We start from the raw sequence: 18,491 nt of genomic DNA on the forward strand, positions 1-18,491 counted from the left end.
CCCCCCCCGTCCCCGCCTTACCGTTAGAGGGTTAAAAATGCAAGAATGCAGAGAAGAAACTCGTGAACGGCGTACATATTTATACTAATGATTATTTTATCCGTCGCAGCTACCGATTATGTCGTTGGAGAGTCTGCCAGATTACGGTGCGGAAGACAGCAGTACCGGCGAGTACGTCACTGCTGACGACGGGTACGAGGCGGACATCGAGGTGCCCGGGAGAAATCCCAACAGCAGCGTCTCCAAGAAAAGCAGCCCCCTCGGGTCCGTGGTGGAGCCAAGAGGTCACGCTAATGCGCACCCCGCTCTGTGTTCCTTGGCGATCGATCTATTGATTCACTTCAGCGAGCAGTAAGTTCTCAAGGTTCTTCCGGCCAACACCAACGTCGTCTTACTTCATGAAGCCTTCCTTGCAGGGGTTTGGATCTCGAGAGAGCGTCCGTGATAACCGGCGGGTTGCGACGGGTTGCTGTCACCTGTCGAGAAAGCGCCTCAAGTTGCGCCGCACTCGCGGCCTCCGGCACCATCACGAAGATATTGAACGGCTTTAGGAACATATTCACCAACAACGATCCGCGATATCGAGGTATACCAGCGCAGCGCACACTCACGTGGGAGGGATCTGCTTATGAAACGCATTAGCACGCAGCAAATGCTCTTTGCAGATCTGCAGCACGCGGCATTGGAAGTGTTCACGCTGTTGGCCACGCAATCCATTTCGCCGGCGGAACTGGTCTCGTATCTGTCTTTCTTCAAAGTGTCGAGGCCGCCGCTCTTGCCGTTGCTGGAGCCGTTGTATCACTTGGTAATGGCGGCGCGACCACAGCCGAACTTCATTCTGTCGTTCCCCGTGCGGTGCAGCGCGAAGAACGGCAACACATCGCCGAAGGTCCAAACGGAGGAGCACAAGAATCTGGAGAAGGCGGAGAATCTCGTGAACAATTTCAGGAAGAAGCATCTCGCGTCCGGCATTTGCAGTCCTTGGTCTGTGCACGCGACGTGCCTGCCCGTCGGCCCGGAACTCGCCTGGCCAGTGTGGCTGCACGGTTGCTCCGTCTCGATGTGGCTCAGGGTGGAAAGAGGCCTGCCCACCGGCGGCAGAACAACCGCCTACGGCACTTCACCGTTGCTCGACTCGGACAGCGACAGCCTGTCCGACTGGGGTGTTCTTTCGGACAATTGGAATCGAGAAGGTCAGTAGAAAATTCGTTAAGTGTGTTCCGAGTTGCGATTGTTAATCATCATCACGTCATCGAACGATGCCTAATCGTTACCCTGACATCGTCAGTTATAGCTGGCTCCGTGTCGCCGCCCACGCCAACGTCGATAATACACTTGATGTCCATCGGCTTCGAATCGTTGGTCCTGGAAACCTGGCTCGATCTCAAATCAGGTAACAGTAAGATAGACGTATTTCGGTATATTCGGTATATCTATGCGCATCATGTTCGCATACTCATGCTCAGCATTTCTGGGGATTATTGCTTGGGGAAATTCGCCATGATATAAATTCGATTGTTTCTAGATAAATTAATCTTACGTCTCACTCGACCGGACGACAAGATGAATCGAACGATTTCTGAAACTTCGATAAACGGCATGCTCCCTTCGGGACGTTGGCATCACTTGACTCTAAATTTCAAAGACACCGTGTTGAATAAGCGCAGTGCTGTGGTCGAAGTGACACTTTGGGTGGACGGTTGGCGAGAGATCAATGCTCAATTGCCGTTTGACGGTTTACTGGTGAGAAAGCCTGGTACTACGTGTATTTTGTTAGGTCAAATTGGGTCGAGCAGTATTGGCGCATGGTACCTCGGAAATTTAATGGTCTTTAGGTACATAGTTTTGCTATTCAAAATCGAAACCGTACGATTTACTTGGAGGAGTAAAAGCCACGCATGCGTCTAATTTGAATTTCGTTCGCAGGTGTCCCGTATTCACGAAAGAACGTGCACTGTATTTAACAAGTCTCGGACCTAATTACACTAACTTGGCTGACTGCATTTTGAATACAGTGAAACCTGACTTTGCCCTCCTTATCGCGTCTGGCGCACTGAATGGCGTTCGCGAAGTGAAGTTTGGTCAGTATGAGACTGAGTTTGTAATAAGTGCAGTAAGCCTTAAGGGTAAGAAATTGACCAATAACAATCGATTATTCTTCTATAATTCGATTGTGATTAGTCAATTTTTTATGGCTTACTACATCTATTATAGGCTCGGCTTAACACAGAGTATTGATAGATCATTTTCTATAACGATGTAACATCCCATACAGCATAGAACTCCAAGGGATGTCCTAAGGACATCCACAGGACGTCTCTTGAATAAAGTGCGCTATATGAGCGTATGATAATGATATGAATATTATCATTTATATACGTGATTATATATTATCATTGTATATATATGATATAATATTTCTATAAAACTAGAAGACTTTAACTTTTTACTTTTATACGCTATTCAGAAGGAGGTAAATTCGATACGACTCGACGAAAGTCTTACGGCGGCACCTACTTGAGATACGCCGTCGAGACGATGGTGTCAGAAACGAACATCGATTGGGACGCCGTCATGGACGCGACGAACTCGCATCTGGGCGAGTTACAAGATAATCTGCTTCTCAGTTACGAGGCTCAGAATCCCAATATCGTCCACTTGTACCCTCTGGCCGTCGCCAATCCTGCCGGTAAGTGTGGATACACGTCGTTGTATCGACACGTTACTGGGTGTTACTGACGTCAGATTGATTGATTGTGTATATCGTAATATATTTTCGTAGCCGTTGTGAGAAGCATGTTTCCGGGTCAACCTGGTTTCCGAGTGGTCTCAGCCCCAGAGCACCGGGTATCGCAGCAACCGCCTTTGTCGATATCCCCGATTATATCTGTCCGATTAGAAAGTCAGCAATACCGGGGACTTGTACCCGCTGCGATCTTGGTGGGCGGCGTACCGGTGTTCTTGTATCTTTTTGCAAGGGTAAGCTCTTTTCAAGCTTTAGTTAAAACACAGTCAAACGTGCAAACGTTACACATAAAAATGATAAAGAGAAAAATTTAACAATGTGAAATTGAGGTGAAACGGTTAACTCAGTGCTATAATAAATAAATACATTTTTAAATTATTAAAACGTTCCATCTCACATAGCGGAAAAGCTAACGTTAACATTATTACAATGTTACTGCAAGTTTCTGCGTTATATGGAGTGTGTTTGCTCCAAATCCGAATATTTCGATCCTACTTAACAATTTGGATGCCCACTCGTGTACGTTTCCCCTAAATCAAGTTTGCCAATTTCTGCGTAGGTGGTCGAATTGAACTCCACCGAGGAGGAGCAAGCCCTGGCTCTCTCCATAGTCCTGCATCTTGTACGCAGCGACTCGGAACTTTTCAATCAGTACCGATCGGAGAGTGGCACGTCGCTGTTACTGCGAGTGTTAGAGTCCCCGAGGTGTCACGCTGGTAGGCATATCTTGAAAGCGATATTGGACGCGGCATGCGACAGCTCGATCATCATCAAAGACGTCGGCAGCGGCAATCACTCGATCTCGCAAAACTGCGAGGCTGTGATCACCGATCCAGAGTTGATCAAGGGCGCGCTCACCGCGTGGAGGACCTGGGCGAAGTACGATACGTTGAACTTGCTGCTGCAAGCGTTGCTCTTGCTGTTACGTGACCAACATTCGCAACGCGAGTTCAACGCGTCTCAATTGAATCGAGTCGGTATCGTGGACACGATTCTTACTTTGTGCAAGGCGAGTAAATCGCTTACTATAACGCGAGAATGCGATACGCGATGTGTGCTTATTTTATTACAATATATCCTTCGTCCTTCGCAGGAGCATGTGTACGAAGATCTGGGTGCCATATTGGATCCGTCTACTGGTACCGCGGTTGTGGAATTGGTGCGTGCCTTGATGGGCGCACCCCCGGAGTTCGCTCATTTGGTCGCCATCACCGATTACCTGGTCGTCGTTCATCAAGCCTCGGAAACATACGTCACTCACTCGCGACACAATATCTACTTCATGCTGCCACAGCTCGCAGGCGAAAAGAAGACGAATCTGAAGACGGGTGATAACGTAAGCGTCGTTTCCTCCGACGACTCAATAGGCATCGTGGAAAATAGCAAGCTGAACAAGGCGTTGACGAACGTGCAGGTAGGATCATCCGCTTGCGTCAAGTTTCTCTTCAAGCGTTTGTTCCCGTCTTTTGGCTATATATATATATATTTTTTTTTTTTTGCCGTTTAGTGAAACTATTCCGAAAGCGTATTTGTATTGTTCATGTCCTTACTTTTGAAATTTGACAAAAACTGCCAACAACGGCTGCGATCCTTCATAAATTTGTTCCCGACGTTTCGTAAGCATTTCAGTTCACTTCTTCAGAGTGAGAAACGACCTCAAATTGAAACCGAGAAATTTCCGGTCGTTCTTCACTCTGCAAAAGTAAACTGAAGTGTTCACGGAACGTCGGAAACAAATCCATGAAGGACGCGACACTAATTCGGAAGCCAATTTAAGTATTACCCCATATTGCGAAAGCTTCAAGTATCAAGTTCCTCAAATCACAAGACTCGAGCGAATGCCACTCGATCGTTCGCAGATTCAGAAAAATCGGGCTCCTAAGAGGAAGGAACGTAGAAGCGCGTTGTCGAAGGACGTCAGCGCCGGGGAAGATTCCGGGATCGCTGCCAGTGACGGATCTAATCCTCAGAGCAATGTACGTAGTTAACAGTGTCAATCTCCGTACAACATAATCTGCAATGTTGCTCACTTGAGCGTATCGTTGCACAACACAGGAAAGGCAATCGGCATGGACGGATGAACGAAGAGCCTGCCAAGGCTTAGTCTGCGAAGGTCTGCTGTTGTTATTGCGAGACGCTGTAAGAGTATTACCCGACAGCCAAGTTGGATCAGTGTTGAAGCATGTCTTGAGAGCCGAATTACTATTAGTGTTGGCTAATAATCCTGACGCCAGAGTCCGCACAGCGTTAATCAAGGTAAATAACTGAAGACTGAGTAAAACATCCCCGATAGGAAACATTTATGAAATTATATGAAGACATTTTTGCATGAAATTTGTGATGCTGCAATTATGTAGACATACTTAAGAAAATACATGTAGAAACATTGATTTTTTATAAATTTCACTGATAACTTGCGCAATTAATTTCTAAATCATCATCATCATTATCATTTATTAACCGGGAATACCCTTTAATTATTAAATAATAAAAAAAAATAATTTTTACGAAAAAAGAAAGAACAAATTGTTTAAAGAAATTTATAATAATATAGCGACACATCATTAATAAATAGCAATGGAAAATAATAATGATGGTAATAAGAGTGAACTAAAATAATGCAATTAATCATCATTATATACAGTATATAAATGAGTAAAATTGAAATTATGAATAAACAAAGATATACAAACGCAAACAAATAATATGTTCGGCAAAGCAGCGAAACGATGGATCGTCTTAGCGCAATCATCGCGAAATTGTTCGCCAATTCAGGACGTCATTAATGTGCGATGCTTCCACAATTTGCCTATCGGGGATGGTAGGATTTCAATCGATTCTTTTCTACTTGGTTAAATGAGAACGGACGGTTTCATCCCGCGATGTCTTACAGGTGGTGCAAACCTACTTGCAACGAGCTAGCGACGAGGAAGTTAACAAATTTATCAAACTAAAGTATTTCATGCATCTAGGAAATCAGATAGCTTTGTATCCCGGAAGCGAGCCGTTGGTCGTCGCTTTAGAGAACTTGGCTCTGCGGGGTCCGACCTTGGCGGCGATGCCACCGTTAATGGCAATGGTTGCGAAGGCGGCGGCCTTTGAACCAAACGTGGCCAGGCCGATAATATCATTCATAACCGACGTGATAGCGAAGGTATTGAAGCGACGAGAGATGTGCTCGGCGCGTCTAACGTAACACACACACCGTTAACTCGTTCCCCTTCATTCCAGAACATGAACGCACTGAAAGTACTGTTGGAGCAAGGCCTGATCGAGTCGTTGGCGCAAGCTTTGATCGCGACCGCGCACAGAGGCGGCTCGACGTCTCTTCATCGAGACATTCATGTGCTGTTCGTGACGATCGCGACGAAACTGCTGGAATTACCGGGCAGCCATCAGATGCAAACGATACTGGACCTGCATGTGATACTCGATTACGTGGAGTTGATAGAGAAGTTGCAATGTCGCGCGAGCTCGGCCTGCACGGCCATAAGGGATGCCCAAGTCGCGTTGTTCGACGGAGAGCTGGACACGCTTACGACAAAGATGTCGAGCCACTCAGGATTTCGTCTGCGTAGCACCGCATCTTATTTGGCTTCGGCGTCATATTTGACTTCAGGTAATTACGACGCAACGTGCGTGTGTGAGTGTGTCAGACGTTCGGTGTCCAAGTGCTCACATTGGTAAACTCGTTTTGCAGTTCTTACGACGTCTAGCGATCAGAGCGACCATGGGTCTCGTTCATCTAGTTACACGAGTCTCTACACAGGCACGCCCGCACCAACACGGGAACCCGGCAAGGGAGAATTGAACGATCGCTTTCGCATTATTGTCACACGTGCGGTCGAGTTTATAACGGCGGCCGACGCGTCGCCATCCGTCAATGAGCTGCAGCTAACGAGAAGACTGTTCTCCACCCTTCTGCACGGCTTGTGCAGCCCGCTGGAGAAGAAAAATCACTGGAGCGGCACGTGGTCCGTCAGACCGGCCTTGAGAAAGTATACCGCTAGAATCATGGTGTGGCTGCTGGAACCTCATCAGAGCATCAACACGAGAGTCTACGCCGTTCGATCTCTAATGGAGGAGCCGAGAGCTCGAGAAATTCTGTCGTGCATCTTGGAGGTTCATCCACAGGTATATCTACATAACTTAGTTAATCTGGTTAATGTTACCTTTTCCCAACGCGCCTGTACATATACCTTGAGCGGTTTTGGGAAGGTCGCTTTTTTTTTTAAATAGCTCGTTATCGTTATTTAAAAGGTAACGAGTTATATTACAATTTCCGATATTTTTATTTTTTCATCGTTCTTTGGAAATCTTATTTTTACGATTCGCTACCATTCATCTCCGATATATATATTCTATATGTGCAAAATAACGATAACGGTTATATACCGTTGTCCAAAAAAATCATGTTACCATGTAATGGTCACGTTACCATGATTAACGAGAAGAAATAACGTCATTATCGAGTCACTAAAAAAAGTTACTAAAAAAAAAAAGTATCGTTAACGGCATTACGACATGTTACTTCCCAATCTTAAGCTTAAAACATGTTCTCAGTCCTCATTGTCTTTCTGTGATGTTGTTGATTTAGATGGAGCAAAAGTTCACCGTATTCTTTTGGGACCTGTTGCAAAAACGAGACGAGATGCCCAGTGCTGACGCGAGAGTGTGTGCCGAACTAAGGGAAGCTCTACGGGTGTGGGACCTCGCTAAGGGAATAGAGCAGGCTAATCCCGAAGCGTGGAACGACGAGTTAGCTTTACTGCGTCGGGACTTGCTTTTGGACCGAGACGTCTGTATCGATAATTATCCTGCAATTTTAAGGTAGACGATGTTTCCGATCGCCAAGGAACGACGTATATCGTTTTCTATTCTCCCGAAAAGTTAATCGAACGACGCGATTTTACGGCAGAATCGGCAAGAGATTCGATGCGTTGGCCAAACAGTTAACCGAAAGTGCTATGACGATAACACGGGCGGTCGTAGAGGAGCAAAATCGTGAGCGGAAGATATTGATGGAGCAATTGAAACACACCCGGGCGCTAGAGGCTCAAGCGGTAGCCAGATGGAGAGACTTGGCCAAGCGGTTGACTCACGAACGGGCACCCTGGCATTTTCCTGAGAACTACCCGAGAAGCTGGGAATTGGATCCGACCGAAGGCCCTGCGAGAGTCAGAATAAGACTTCAGAGATGTCACTTAAACATCGAAAAGAGATTCTTTCTGCCTAAACATCAAGATAAATTAGGTGTGCCTATCCTATGTAAATTAACGTTACCATGAAACGTAATTATCAGTTTTGTCCTTTTATCGTCCTTTTCGACGTTTATACACACACTCGAAAAAATGTGGAGAAATATGTGGGGAAATTCTCCATCTTATTGATTTTGATTTTAAATTTAATATTTCGCAGACTTTTCCAATACGGAGTCACCGTTGTCGTATTTGTTCACAAGTGGCCGTCAAGACACCAATGCTTCGACGCTAATTGAACGGCTGCATACGAGCGAGAGGATACGCAAGATGTCTCAGGTCAAAGTTGTCACTCCTAGAGCCGAGCTAGCCGGCGAGGTTCTCATCGGTGAGACATGTGTGTACTTTGTTCCCGAGAATCCCGACGTGCCGTTACACGCAGACGTGAGTAACCGTTCTGCTGTCCCTCTTTCTTTTCTGACATGTTATAATCAACTTGTAATCAACCAATCGATAGAATAATAATAATAATAAGAATAGAATTAACATCGTTAATATATTGCAGGCAGCACTGGGCGATCTGGACTTGGCTATGGCCGGGGGCACCGCGTGGCGTCTGGAAGACATTCGCGAACTGCACAGAAGAAGATACCAATTGCAAGAGACGGCCATTGAGATTTTTCTCATCACCGGCAGAACGTATCTGCTAGCGTTCAACTCAGCCAAGGAAAGGGACGAATTCGCGACGGAGCTGTCCGCTTGCAACTTACCCAGACGAATTCCCGGCGATGACTTGGGAGAGGCTCTAGCCCTGTGGAGAAGCGGTGCGCTTACTAATTGGGAATACATAACTTGCCTGAACAAATTAGCGGGCCGTTCGTACAATGACTTAATGCAGTATCCCGTATTCCCGTTTGTCCTGGCGGACTACGTCAGCGAGAAAATCGACTTGAACAATCCGAAGATTTACCGGTAAATAACACAGAAGAAATGCAATCGTATATCTTTTTATTAATCTAATTGATTTCTTGGTTGATATTTGATCTCTGATTGATTTCATCGAATTGATTGGAATTTGATTAAATTACCGATCAGATTAGTCTGATTAATATCAAATTAATTGCGAATGCATTCTGCAGAAACTTCAAACGACCTATGGCTGTGCAAGATAAAAAGAACGAGCAACACTACATTGATAATTACAACGTAAGCGATTCAAAGCAATTATACGTCGTGTATCGTTTACCTGTTGTTTCTCACGGCGTCACTAATAACTTCATTTTCACTTAGTACTTGAAGCAAGCTTTAACGGAAGGATTAAATCTAATTGTCTTGAATCAGGAACCTTACCATTATGGTTCTCATTATAGTAACTCCGGAACCGTGTTACATTTCTTGGTACGGCTTCCACCATTCACCAGCATGTTTTTATGTTATCAAGGTAATTGAAGAACGAGTATTTTATAACGATACCCCTCTTGGAGGTGATTTTCTACAGTATCCGTTTCCGTTTGCAGATAATAATTTTGATATTCCCGACCGAACGTTCCATGCATTAGCCACCACGTGGAGATTAACTAGTTGCGACTCGACGACAGATGTGAAGGAATTGATACCGGAATTCTTTTACTTACCTGAATTTTTACTGAATTTTGAGGGTAAATGAGAACGACTATAATGAATCGAACTGGAAAGGCACGTTTGCTTGCGCGCGTGAAAAACAACAGTTGGACTGTTGCAGGATTCAATTTCGGTGTACGACAGAACGGTAACAAAGTCGGGGACGTTGAACTGCCGAAATGGTGCGGCGGTGACGCGCGTCTGTTCGTATTGGGACACAGAGCCGCGTTGGAAGCGGATATCGTGAGGGAGGTTTTGCCGTATTGGATTGACCTCGTGTTCGGATTCAAACAAACAGGAAGACCGGCGGTAGAGGCTATAAACGTTTTCCATCCCGCTGTATGTTTCACTCTTCGATCGTGGAGTCAGCAAGTAAGAATTTTATTCATGATTCTTCGTTCTTTGCATTCAGACATATTACGGTTTCAACGTGGAGCAAATAGTCGACCCTGTAGCACGACAAGCCTGGGAAACCATGGTGCGGACTTATGGTCAAACGCCCGCGCAGCTATTCAGAGCTGCTCATCCGTTGTCGATGCAAAATCTCAATAATGTAGTGCAATCTAGTCAGATACCACAGGTCATCGAAGGAATTAGTGGTAATTATTACTTTTTTGAAGTGTGTGTCCCGGGAGAAAAAATGACTAGATATAATCATATAAAATAATATACGATTATATATATATGGAAAGATAAAATTCATATACAGAGTATCCCAGCATAAGGAGAGTACCTAAATATCTTATAGACCTTAAGAGCAATCGAAAAAAATATCATACAAAAGTTTTCCAGCCACGGCGTATTCCTCTTTCGAACCATTCAAATTGTGCTCAAAACACATGTTTCATATCATTAAAAACAAAGGTGATATTTAAGTATTCTTCTTATGGTAAAACACCATGTACAATCATTTTTTCCCCGAGTTTATATTGTTTGTCGGACGAGTATCATGAATATATCTACAGTGCCAAATTACACATCAAAACCAACAAATATTGCAACGGTCTGATGTAATTGCAGGTATAAAATGGGGAAATTATGTAGGCGCCCCTGGCAATGAGCCTGTATTATGTTGGAAGCATAAGCACAGATCTCCATTGGCTTCCCTGGTACCTCTGACAACCGGTGACGTATTTGGTCTGCCTAATTACACCACCCTTCTCCTCGGTTATACCAAGGAAAAAGGTCGTTAATTTACGTTATTAATTTACGTCGCAGTCGTTGCACTATCGCGCCATTTACGCAACTCGAAGTGTTCAGATGGAAGATACGAATGTAAGCCTCTTATATTGTTAGGTGGTAGTATGTTAAGCTGCACGTCCGTGTTGGGCGCCGCGTTAGCGTCATGGAATGGAACAGATGGAATCGCCAGATTAAAGTGTAAAAAAGAACAACCGCCAAGGCCTTTAATTAAATCTTCAGGCCTCGATCCTGTGAGTATTACAACATGTATCTCTCACGATAAGTAAGACGCTATTAAGAATTAAGTAACTGCGAAGTAAAGACGAGGAATTCGGGACGAATGGAATTTAATTAGTTGCTGAAGTGATTTCGTCCAATATGAAATGAAATGTTAAATTAAAAGGTGCAATCGAACCGTTTGTAGATCACGACACTGGGCTCTGCTCCTGATTGCGGGCAGCTCTGGGTCGGACATTTGTCGGGCAGAATCACAGTGCACACATACACTATTGGAGCTACGGGCAAAATTGAATTCAGCTTAACGCCCGCGTCGGTACTGCTGGCTCACAGAAGTTGCGTGACGGTGATTTCCCTGTCACGTGCGTTCAGTGTCGCCTGTTCCGGTGACGGCAGTGGCGTCCTGATTATTTGGGACTTGAACAGGTACATATGAGGACACACGAGCGAAAGATATTCAAGGCTGTCAATTATCTGTTTACAATATCTGTACGTTTCAACTTTGTGACAGCTTGACGTACGTGAGGTCAATAGTCTACGACCAAGGCTATCCTATACATCTTCTGGGTGTCAGCGAGACACTCGGAGACGTAGCAGTTATTTATGAAATTCTTGAACCGGAGGAGAGCAGTGTGATCTTCAATCAGTCTGAGTTGAGAGTTTACACCGTGAATGCGAGAGCTGTGGGCTCCGTTCTGTCCAGAAGACGCATAACGGCTCTTTGCTATAGCAACGCTCCGGAAGGTGTTTCTGTCAATGTTATTGCGACTGGTTTGGATAACGGGTTAATTAGGTGAGAGACGCGCGAATTATTCTATCAAATCCATGGATCATTGAGCGATGTCTTTGAATGTAGGTTGTGGAGTAGCTGGGATCTACAATTAGTCAGAGAAATTACGAACAGCGTGAAGGGATGCGGTGCGATAATCGCTGTAGCGTGGGCTTTGGATCAGCACCATTTGTACGCGGCCACGGAAGATTCCACCATCCTCATATGGGAAGGATCGAAGCGCCTGAGCACGGGTACCCCGAAATTCGTTAATTTAACGTCACTATGATCTGCATCGTCGTTATCCGAACATTCCAAAGTGACATGGACACTCAATGGCGCCACACAGTAACGAAAAAGAATATCTATATGAGAGTAAGATTCACTTTTGAAATATCAAATGTATATATTCGATGTTACTTCGTTTGTAATCATAACGTTAATAAGCCTTTTCAAAGTCGTTAACAACGCCTGATTGGATATGCAATTTCTCATGCAATGTGTTATTATTATTTATGGATCAATGTATTAATTAATTTAAAATTACGCTGCCATTCGTCGAATCCGTCTTCTTCTCGGTCATACGAACACGACATATGGTGAGAAAGAATGAACAATATACCGAAGTATTATTTTACTGACACTTCCGATATAATGATTATACCAGTGATCAATGATTATACCAGATCATCTCTTATACACATGAGTTGTTATATTTTTATATACTTTTATATTGGAGCGTATTGTACCCATATAAACTATATAGCTTTATTTAATAAAATAATTTATATTTATAAATTTGTTTTTATAAAATAACATTTCTCTGTAGTACAGAAGCATTTTACACGTTCTACTCATTTTTCTAATCTCTTACTGATACAGTTGTAGATTTTCATATGTGTATACAAATATACATACATATATATAAGTATAATAAATATATAAATAATAAATATATTTACCAGATCAAAATACTTATTATAACTTACAATTATTAAAACACTCATAACTTATATTTACACTTTTATTTAGTGTAAGAATATTTGTTTCAAATTTCATTTAGGCAGGGCTCAATTATTTCAAACATTGGATAATATATTGTTGTCCTCCTTGCAATCTTATCTGGTGTATCCCCACTTGAGTTTACTATATGTGGGTTTGTGTCAGGGTGCAACAGAAGAAGCTGAAGAGCTGGAGAATTGTGAGAAGTAGCGGAAACTAAGTGTAAAGGTGTTTGATCTCCTTTACTTTTGGCATTTATGTCTGCTCCATTTGCAATCAAGGCTTCTGCACATTCAATATTGTTCCAACAACATGCAGAATGCAGAGGCTGCCATTCGTCTAATGTTTTAGCATCTAATTTTGCTCCCATTTCCAGCAGATACTAGAGAAAAGGAATAAAATTATAACATATAACATTATTCACAAACATTTGTACAGAGAATAAAAAAAAGAATGATTATTACCTCTACTACTTCTACATGATTGCCGTAACATGCTCTATGAAGTGGAGTATAGCCATCTTTGTCAGTAGATTCCAATAAAAGATGATTTTTACTCACTAGTTTTTTAATCTTTTCTAGATTTCCCTCTTCAGCAGCACCTAACATAGCTTTTTCATCAGGTTCTGAAAGTAATGACAAAGAGATTCATGAGAAAAAAAAGAGCAACATATCAATAAAAACTTTTAAGAGGTTTCGAGCCATAAACACATATTTTTTACTCTATTCAGATTCATAGATGCAATCAATTCCTAACATCAATATAAAAACGCTTGAACACTTGGTTAAAATTCTAACCTCTTGCATTACGTTCCGCTTCTACACCATCGTCATCATCTTCCCAGGCACTCACTTGCATGCGTTCGATACATGGTTGGCTAAATATTTTGTCTCGAATTTGCTCCAAATTCGTTAATTCATCGTTTTCTTCTTCTGATGACATGTTTATTCTATCGCACGATTATTCCAATCTTTGACGTATGAAGCCGGGTATCCACCGGGGAATCCCAACCCTTCTTGTAAAACTAGTGACATATCTACGACTGTACCCGGCAGTGCGAAGTGACGTACGGTTTTAATTCTAATCTACAATAGATGCTTCACACTTTCAGCCTTAATAAATTGACCAATCACAATTGGTTATTAATCTATAATTTGATTGTGATTGATCGATTTCTTAAGGCTTAAAGTACCTAGTAGACTAGGCCTAAGGGAGAATTCACGCATTGACAGAAAACAAAAAAGCAGCAGCCAATCAGGATTCGCGCTGGTAATAAGCTAGATAACATAATAGATAAAATAGATAAAATAGTAGATAAAATAATAGATAAAATAATAGTTAAAATAGAAACTATCGATTATGGCGTATTTTATTTAAGTTAATTATAAAATTGTATCATAATCTATATAATCAATATAATTATATTATAATAATTTAAACGCGCATTTTAGTATCCATGACACAATTCGATCGACAAATTCCGAATAATTAAATTATCGGATTGTTCCGGTGACATCTGAGAAACAAATGCAATCTCGAGCATCCGCGAGAAATGTCGTAGACTCCATAAACTATGCAAAATGAACTGCTTGAGATTACTCGAAACGTTGGACGTGATCGGGTGTGCCGGTATTTGCATAAGTACGGAGAGTTCGCAGCTGTTGCAAAATTCGCTTCTCATTTTGCAGACGGAAAATCATTTTCGCAAGTGTTATTACTGGGGCAGAATTGATGGGATTCAAAACGACTATCACATTGCGTATGGCTACGAGAAAGATTGTATGAGTGGCCAAGTGTATTATTACAGGTAATAACTCGCTTCAGTCTTATTAAATAAGATTTCTTATTATCAATTAATTATTTAAAATACATCGACAAGATACCTTGCAAACGCGATGACGTCAAACAGCAAACACATGCGCCAGTTACGTCATTAACACGTCATGTCGTGTTTGCCGGGTACTTTGTGAAATAAAACGCACGATTTTGAAGCGACGATCGATTGAAGAATTACAAAAATAAACCGTACGATATCACTCCTGAAGATCCAAAATTACAAACTCCCGCTGGTGGATTTTTATTAATTTTTACGAATCAAGTACAACTGCCTTTGAGGAAGAGGAGATTGAAAAATTGATTTCTGCTTATAGCACGGATTGCATGAATTGGTTATTGCTGCCGAAGGCGACGAAATGCGGACGATTCTTAAGTCCATTGGCGATCAACAGATTCGAAGGCGACCCGTTCATCGTCATGAACGTTTACAACGTCAATCCACCATTTCCGCCGAATGAAGACCCAAAGATTTATTATGACGTGTGATAATCGCAAACACATACTTTACACCGCTCGAAAAGCCCAGTCACACGCGATAAGTTCGAATAGTCGGAAATTGTATACAGGGACCTATACCTCGGGAATTAAAGGAGGAGGATCGTCTCGCAGCCACCGTGGAACTGATCACGGAGGATGCCGCGGTAATTCCGCGCGGTGCCTGGTTCAAGTGTCCAAACGGCGATGTGATCGAAAATCCGAGTTTCGAGGGCCTGTGCGCCTTAGATGCCTCCTGCTTAAAGTCCTACCTGCACGCTCGTCTTCCGAAGGAGAAGTGGAACACCAACTTGCTCTCCCGACCCGACTACAATTACGCGCTGGACTTTCTGGACAGCGTGGATATGGACGTGCCTCAAGGTAAGACGAGTGGCGAAGTCGACGAACTCTCTGTGACCCGAAGGCAGGAATGGAGAAACGAGCACCCGCAAGGACACCCGCTAACGTTGCGTCGATGAATTGAAATCTGCGCTGGCTGCTGCGACGTATGCATTTGTTACTTTCAGGGTGCTGGGATTTGCAGTTTCTCCTGGGCGGTCGCTTGGCGATTTTGCACAGCTTGTATTGGCACGGAATGACATTCTTCCATAAGCTGGATTCTCCGCATCACGGTTTTCTATACGTCGGCCACGGGAAGAAGAATCTCGACTTGCCCTTCATGCTCTGATACGAGAAGTACCGAAATTCTGCGAATATAAAAAAAATGACGCGCGAACAATGTCATGCGATAACATTAGGACTATGAAATTGAAAGAATGCAAACGTCCGACATTAATAAAATTGCTTGCAATATTTAAATATACATCGGTAACGATCAAACGATCGGTTTTAACGAGCCTCGAGCAACGTGAAATATTCCGCAATTTACAAAAATCCAACCGATCGGTCGAATACGTAATCAATATGCGCGCCAAAGTAACTCGGGACGCCATTGTTTTTAACATCCGGTGCGCGTCAGTTTCCGTTCGCGAAAATCCATTGTCCACTCGTGTCCTCGTTCCGTGCCCGCCTGACAACCGTCAAATTCGCGACAACGTTAAATTTCGTTCTTCCTGCGGAACGTGTGTATCCTCTTGTCGGTCTGAAATTTCGGATTCTTCGAAGTGCAAGCCGTATATCACCGGGAAATGGCCTGAGTCGGGATCAGCTTCGAGAAGTGCACGATCCACGCCTGATCGACACTCATATGTCACGACTGTACATTGTTAGTAATAAAAATAAGGTATGGTTAAGATAAATTCATTTGTATCTGATCGACTGATCTCCGATCAGATGAGCCATCGTTATCGAGGTTAGGAGAAACGAGAAGCAACAGTTATTATTACCTCGACAAAATTACTGCAACATTATACAATATCGGCTATATTGAAATTGTCGAGGAACATAAAATCTCTTGAATATCACGCTGATAACAATATAGTATCATTCTCTTAGAATCTCTCAGGTATCAAGTATAACCTAACATTACGGAATACTGTTTTGTTTACACTGAAAGCAAACTAGTCAAAATTCAAGGGTCGGAGAGTCGTTCCACGAACGGACGACGTGCGCTTCGAGCCGGCGCGAATTTCCCGCGTTCACCCGGTTTCGCGCCAACGGCGACTCGGTTGCGCCCGTCGGCCGCTGGATGGCGCCATCGCATCACGACGCGAGCGTACATAACCGGCCGGGGACGCACAAGCGCAGTCGAGTCAACAAAGTCGGACGCAGTGACCGGCGTCTTCGGCGAGTGAAGTGTCTTGGTTGCGAGTGTCTCGGCGGCCTGTGCTTCTTCTGTGCGGATCTATCTGCCGAGGATACTTCGTCGCGCCATCGGTGAGTACTAAACACGTTTCGCACGCGTTTGTCCCGCGAATACGCCGTGATTCCTCCGCGCGTAGCGCAAAAAGCCGGGGCGAGATCGCGAGAACCAGGCGGAGCCGGCTGGAGAAGCCGGCTACTGTTGCTGACCCGAAGCGTTATCTGACGGCACGTGCGAATTCCGAGAGTATCGTCTCGCCGGATACGCGCCGCTCGTTTACTCGTCGATCCCGGTCGCGAAGATGCCGATTTTTTCGCTGCGATTTCGTGCGCAGCGCGCGTTCTCGCTTCTCCGAAATTCTTCCCTCCGTCGTGCACGTCGATGACAGGCGACGTTGAGTTTCGGCTGTTTCGTGCGCGAGCGTTCGTGTCACCCGCCGGCATTACAGCGACGAATTTGTATGAGTTCTTCTTGGTGACTTTACCTATTTCTCTCGAGATTTGTCGCATATTAGGAATTAGGATTGCTGTAACGTTAGTGTGATATCTCACGAGGTATAGTCTGTATATGTGTATATGAATATTCGTAAGTTGGAGGAATATTTTCTTTTTCTCCTTTTTTTTTCTTCCGTTACAATTTTCCACGGAAGATATTCAACAGTTGCGCGTCGTCGGTTACCTCTGCGAGTTACTGGAACGCATTGTTCATGGCGACGACATGTAATTCGGAGGAAATCAGATGTGTTATAAAATGTGGCTTTACTGCAGGCCTCGCTTCAGTTTTATTACTGACGCACCGTTAAAGCGAAACAAAAACATTGGTTTTAAAGTCGCGCGATGGCACACGATATTTATTGTCGTTCCTTGTTTATGGACATTCCACTTTTTGTATTTACGCGATGGTATTTACGCGACGCGTCGGTCGTGCTTGATTCAAGGTTAGCAGGGTCAAAGAGAATTACGGACCTGTCGTTGCCTAGCAAAAAGGGCATTTCTTATTCCCGTCCCCCCTCGCGCGAAATGCACAGAGGGGGCAGTTAATTTCCTCCCAGTTCATTTACTATCTCGAGTTTGTCTCGCGTTGAAGACAAGGCCGAAATATTCCTTGGCACGGCTAAAATTGTCCGGCCAGACAGTTAGGAGATATATCTATCATCATTATTATTGTTGTGACCACTCATTATATATAATCATATATAATTATTATGTATCAATAATTGAGATATATGTCATATATAATTACATGTACTCATTATGTATAATTATTTTTGTGCTTTGGGTTTAATATTTCCCTCCGATCAACTGATACGAGATGCATAATACACGGCAGTGCAGAAATACGAGGTAAATTCGAGCGGGGAATGAGATAATGCGAAATTTATGAAATGACGGCTATTATAAATTCCGATAAAAAAATTAATATACAGAGCACGCGATACACAAGCATGCGTATGTTTCGGGAGGAATTTCTGACAGTAAATGGATAATAAATGATAATGATTTGAAACGGAGACCGAATAATTCGACGTCGTTTCGTGTTCCTTCGTGGAGTATTATCTCAACGCGCGCGCGATCATATATCCGTCACTTTTATCCGATTATCATTTGCACGACTTACAAATATAAGATTTCGCACAAAAATATTCGCTCCTCCGGGCGGCGGTCA

At 43.5% G+C, this 18,491-nt stretch overlaps 4 protein-coding genes across 9 annotated transcripts in view; 3 read left to right on the top strand and 1 right to left on the bottom strand.

Annotated features, from left to right (window-relative positions):
• Positions 1-12,395, top strand: part of LOC106741047 (lysosomal-trafficking regulator) — a 24,891-nt gene extending 12,496 nt beyond the window's left edge. For 2 of the 5 annotated variants that reach the window (XM_014612615.1, XM_014612613.1), the window contains exons 10-38: positions 110-351; positions 417-586; positions 666-1,193; positions 1,289-1,393; positions 1,526-1,835; positions 1,927-2,081; positions 2,468-2,689; positions 2,783-2,979; positions 3,306-3,755; positions 3,840-4,160; positions 4,606-4,722; positions 4,802-5,002; positions 5,640-5,900; positions 5,978-6,365; positions 6,447-6,880; positions 7,344-7,576; positions 7,665-7,999; positions 8,165-8,388; positions 8,510-8,916; positions 9,084-9,150; positions 9,235-9,385; positions 9,462-9,602; positions 9,686-9,903; positions 9,977-10,163; positions 10,585-10,749; positions 10,861-10,997; positions 11,171-11,409; positions 11,495-11,776; positions 11,840-12,041. In XM_014612615.1, coding sequence (XP_014468101.1) covers positions 110-351; positions 417-586; positions 666-1,193; positions 1,289-1,393; positions 1,526-1,835; positions 1,927-2,081; positions 2,468-2,689; positions 2,783-2,979; positions 3,306-3,755; positions 3,840-4,160; positions 4,606-4,722; positions 4,802-5,002; positions 5,640-5,900; positions 5,978-6,365; positions 6,447-6,880; positions 7,344-7,576; positions 7,665-7,999; positions 8,165-8,388; positions 8,510-8,916; positions 9,084-9,150; positions 9,235-9,385; positions 9,462-9,602; positions 9,686-9,903; positions 9,977-10,163; positions 10,585-10,749; positions 10,861-10,997; positions 11,171-11,409; positions 11,495-11,776; positions 11,840-12,041 — 7,089 coding nt within the window. Of the gene's footprint in view, positions 1-109; positions 352-416; positions 587-665; positions 1,194-1,288; positions 1,394-1,525; positions 1,836-1,926; positions 2,082-2,467; positions 2,690-2,782; positions 2,980-3,305; positions 3,756-3,839; positions 4,161-4,605; positions 4,723-4,801; positions 5,003-5,639; positions 5,901-5,977; positions 6,366-6,446; positions 6,881-7,343; positions 7,577-7,664; positions 8,000-8,164; positions 8,389-8,509; positions 8,917-9,083; positions 9,151-9,234; positions 9,386-9,461; positions 9,603-9,685; positions 9,904-9,976; positions 10,164-10,584; positions 10,750-10,860; positions 10,998-11,170; positions 11,410-11,494; positions 11,777-11,839 lie in introns of those variants that run through there. The other 3 variants (XM_014612614.1, XM_014612616.1, XM_014612617.1) reach the window with 3 other exon arrangements.
• Positions 12,396-12,519: 124 nt separating this feature from the next.
• Positions 12,520-13,798, bottom strand: LOC106741049 (ankyrin repeat domain-containing protein 49-like). 2 transcript variants are annotated; one of them, XM_014612620.1, is made up of 3 exons: positions 13,552-13,798; positions 13,315-13,379; positions 12,520-13,136 (listed from the first exon to the last, which is right to left on the bottom strand). In XM_014612620.1, the coding sequence occupies exons 1-3, from the start codon at positions 13,694-13,696 to the stop codon at positions 12,801-12,803; spliced, it is 546 nt and encodes a 181-aa protein (XP_014468106.1). In that variant the 5' UTR covers positions 13,697-13,798; the 3' UTR covers positions 12,520-12,800. The 2 variants fall into 2 exon arrangements, with proteins under 2 accessions (XP_014468106.1, XP_014468105.1); XM_014612619.1 differs by having other exon boundaries at positions 13,219-13,379; positions 13,552-13,796.
• A 536-nt stretch (positions 13,799-14,334) lies between these two features.
• Positions 14,335-15,803, top strand: LOC106741026 (radial spoke head protein 9 homolog). Its single transcript, XM_014612583.1, has 4 exons — positions 14,335-14,561; positions 14,905-15,070; positions 15,157-15,445; positions 15,592-15,803. Exons 1-4 carry the CDS (start codon positions 14,335-14,337, stop codon positions 15,750-15,752), a joined length of 843 nt encoding a protein of 280 aa, XP_014468069.1. The 3' UTR covers positions 15,753-15,803.
• A 998-nt stretch (positions 15,804-16,801) lies between these two features.
• LOC106741053 (proteoglycan 4-like) overlaps positions 16,802-18,491 on the top strand; it is a 112,218-nt gene continuing 110,528 nt past the window's right edge. Inside the window, exon 1 of the mRNA XM_014612630.1 lies at positions 16,802-16,900. The gene's annotated coding sequence lies outside the window, so the exon portion shown is untranslated. The remainder of the gene's footprint in view (positions 16,901-18,491) is intronic.

The sequence above is a fragment of the Dinoponera quadriceps genome, unplaced genomic scaffold, assembly GCF_001313825.1.
Source record: "Dinoponera quadriceps isolate SergipeBrazil2010 unplaced genomic scaffold, ASM131382v1 scaffold367, whole genome shotgun sequence".
Taxonomy (NCBI): Eukaryota; Metazoa; Arthropoda; class Insecta; order Hymenoptera; family Formicidae; genus Dinoponera; species Dinoponera quadriceps.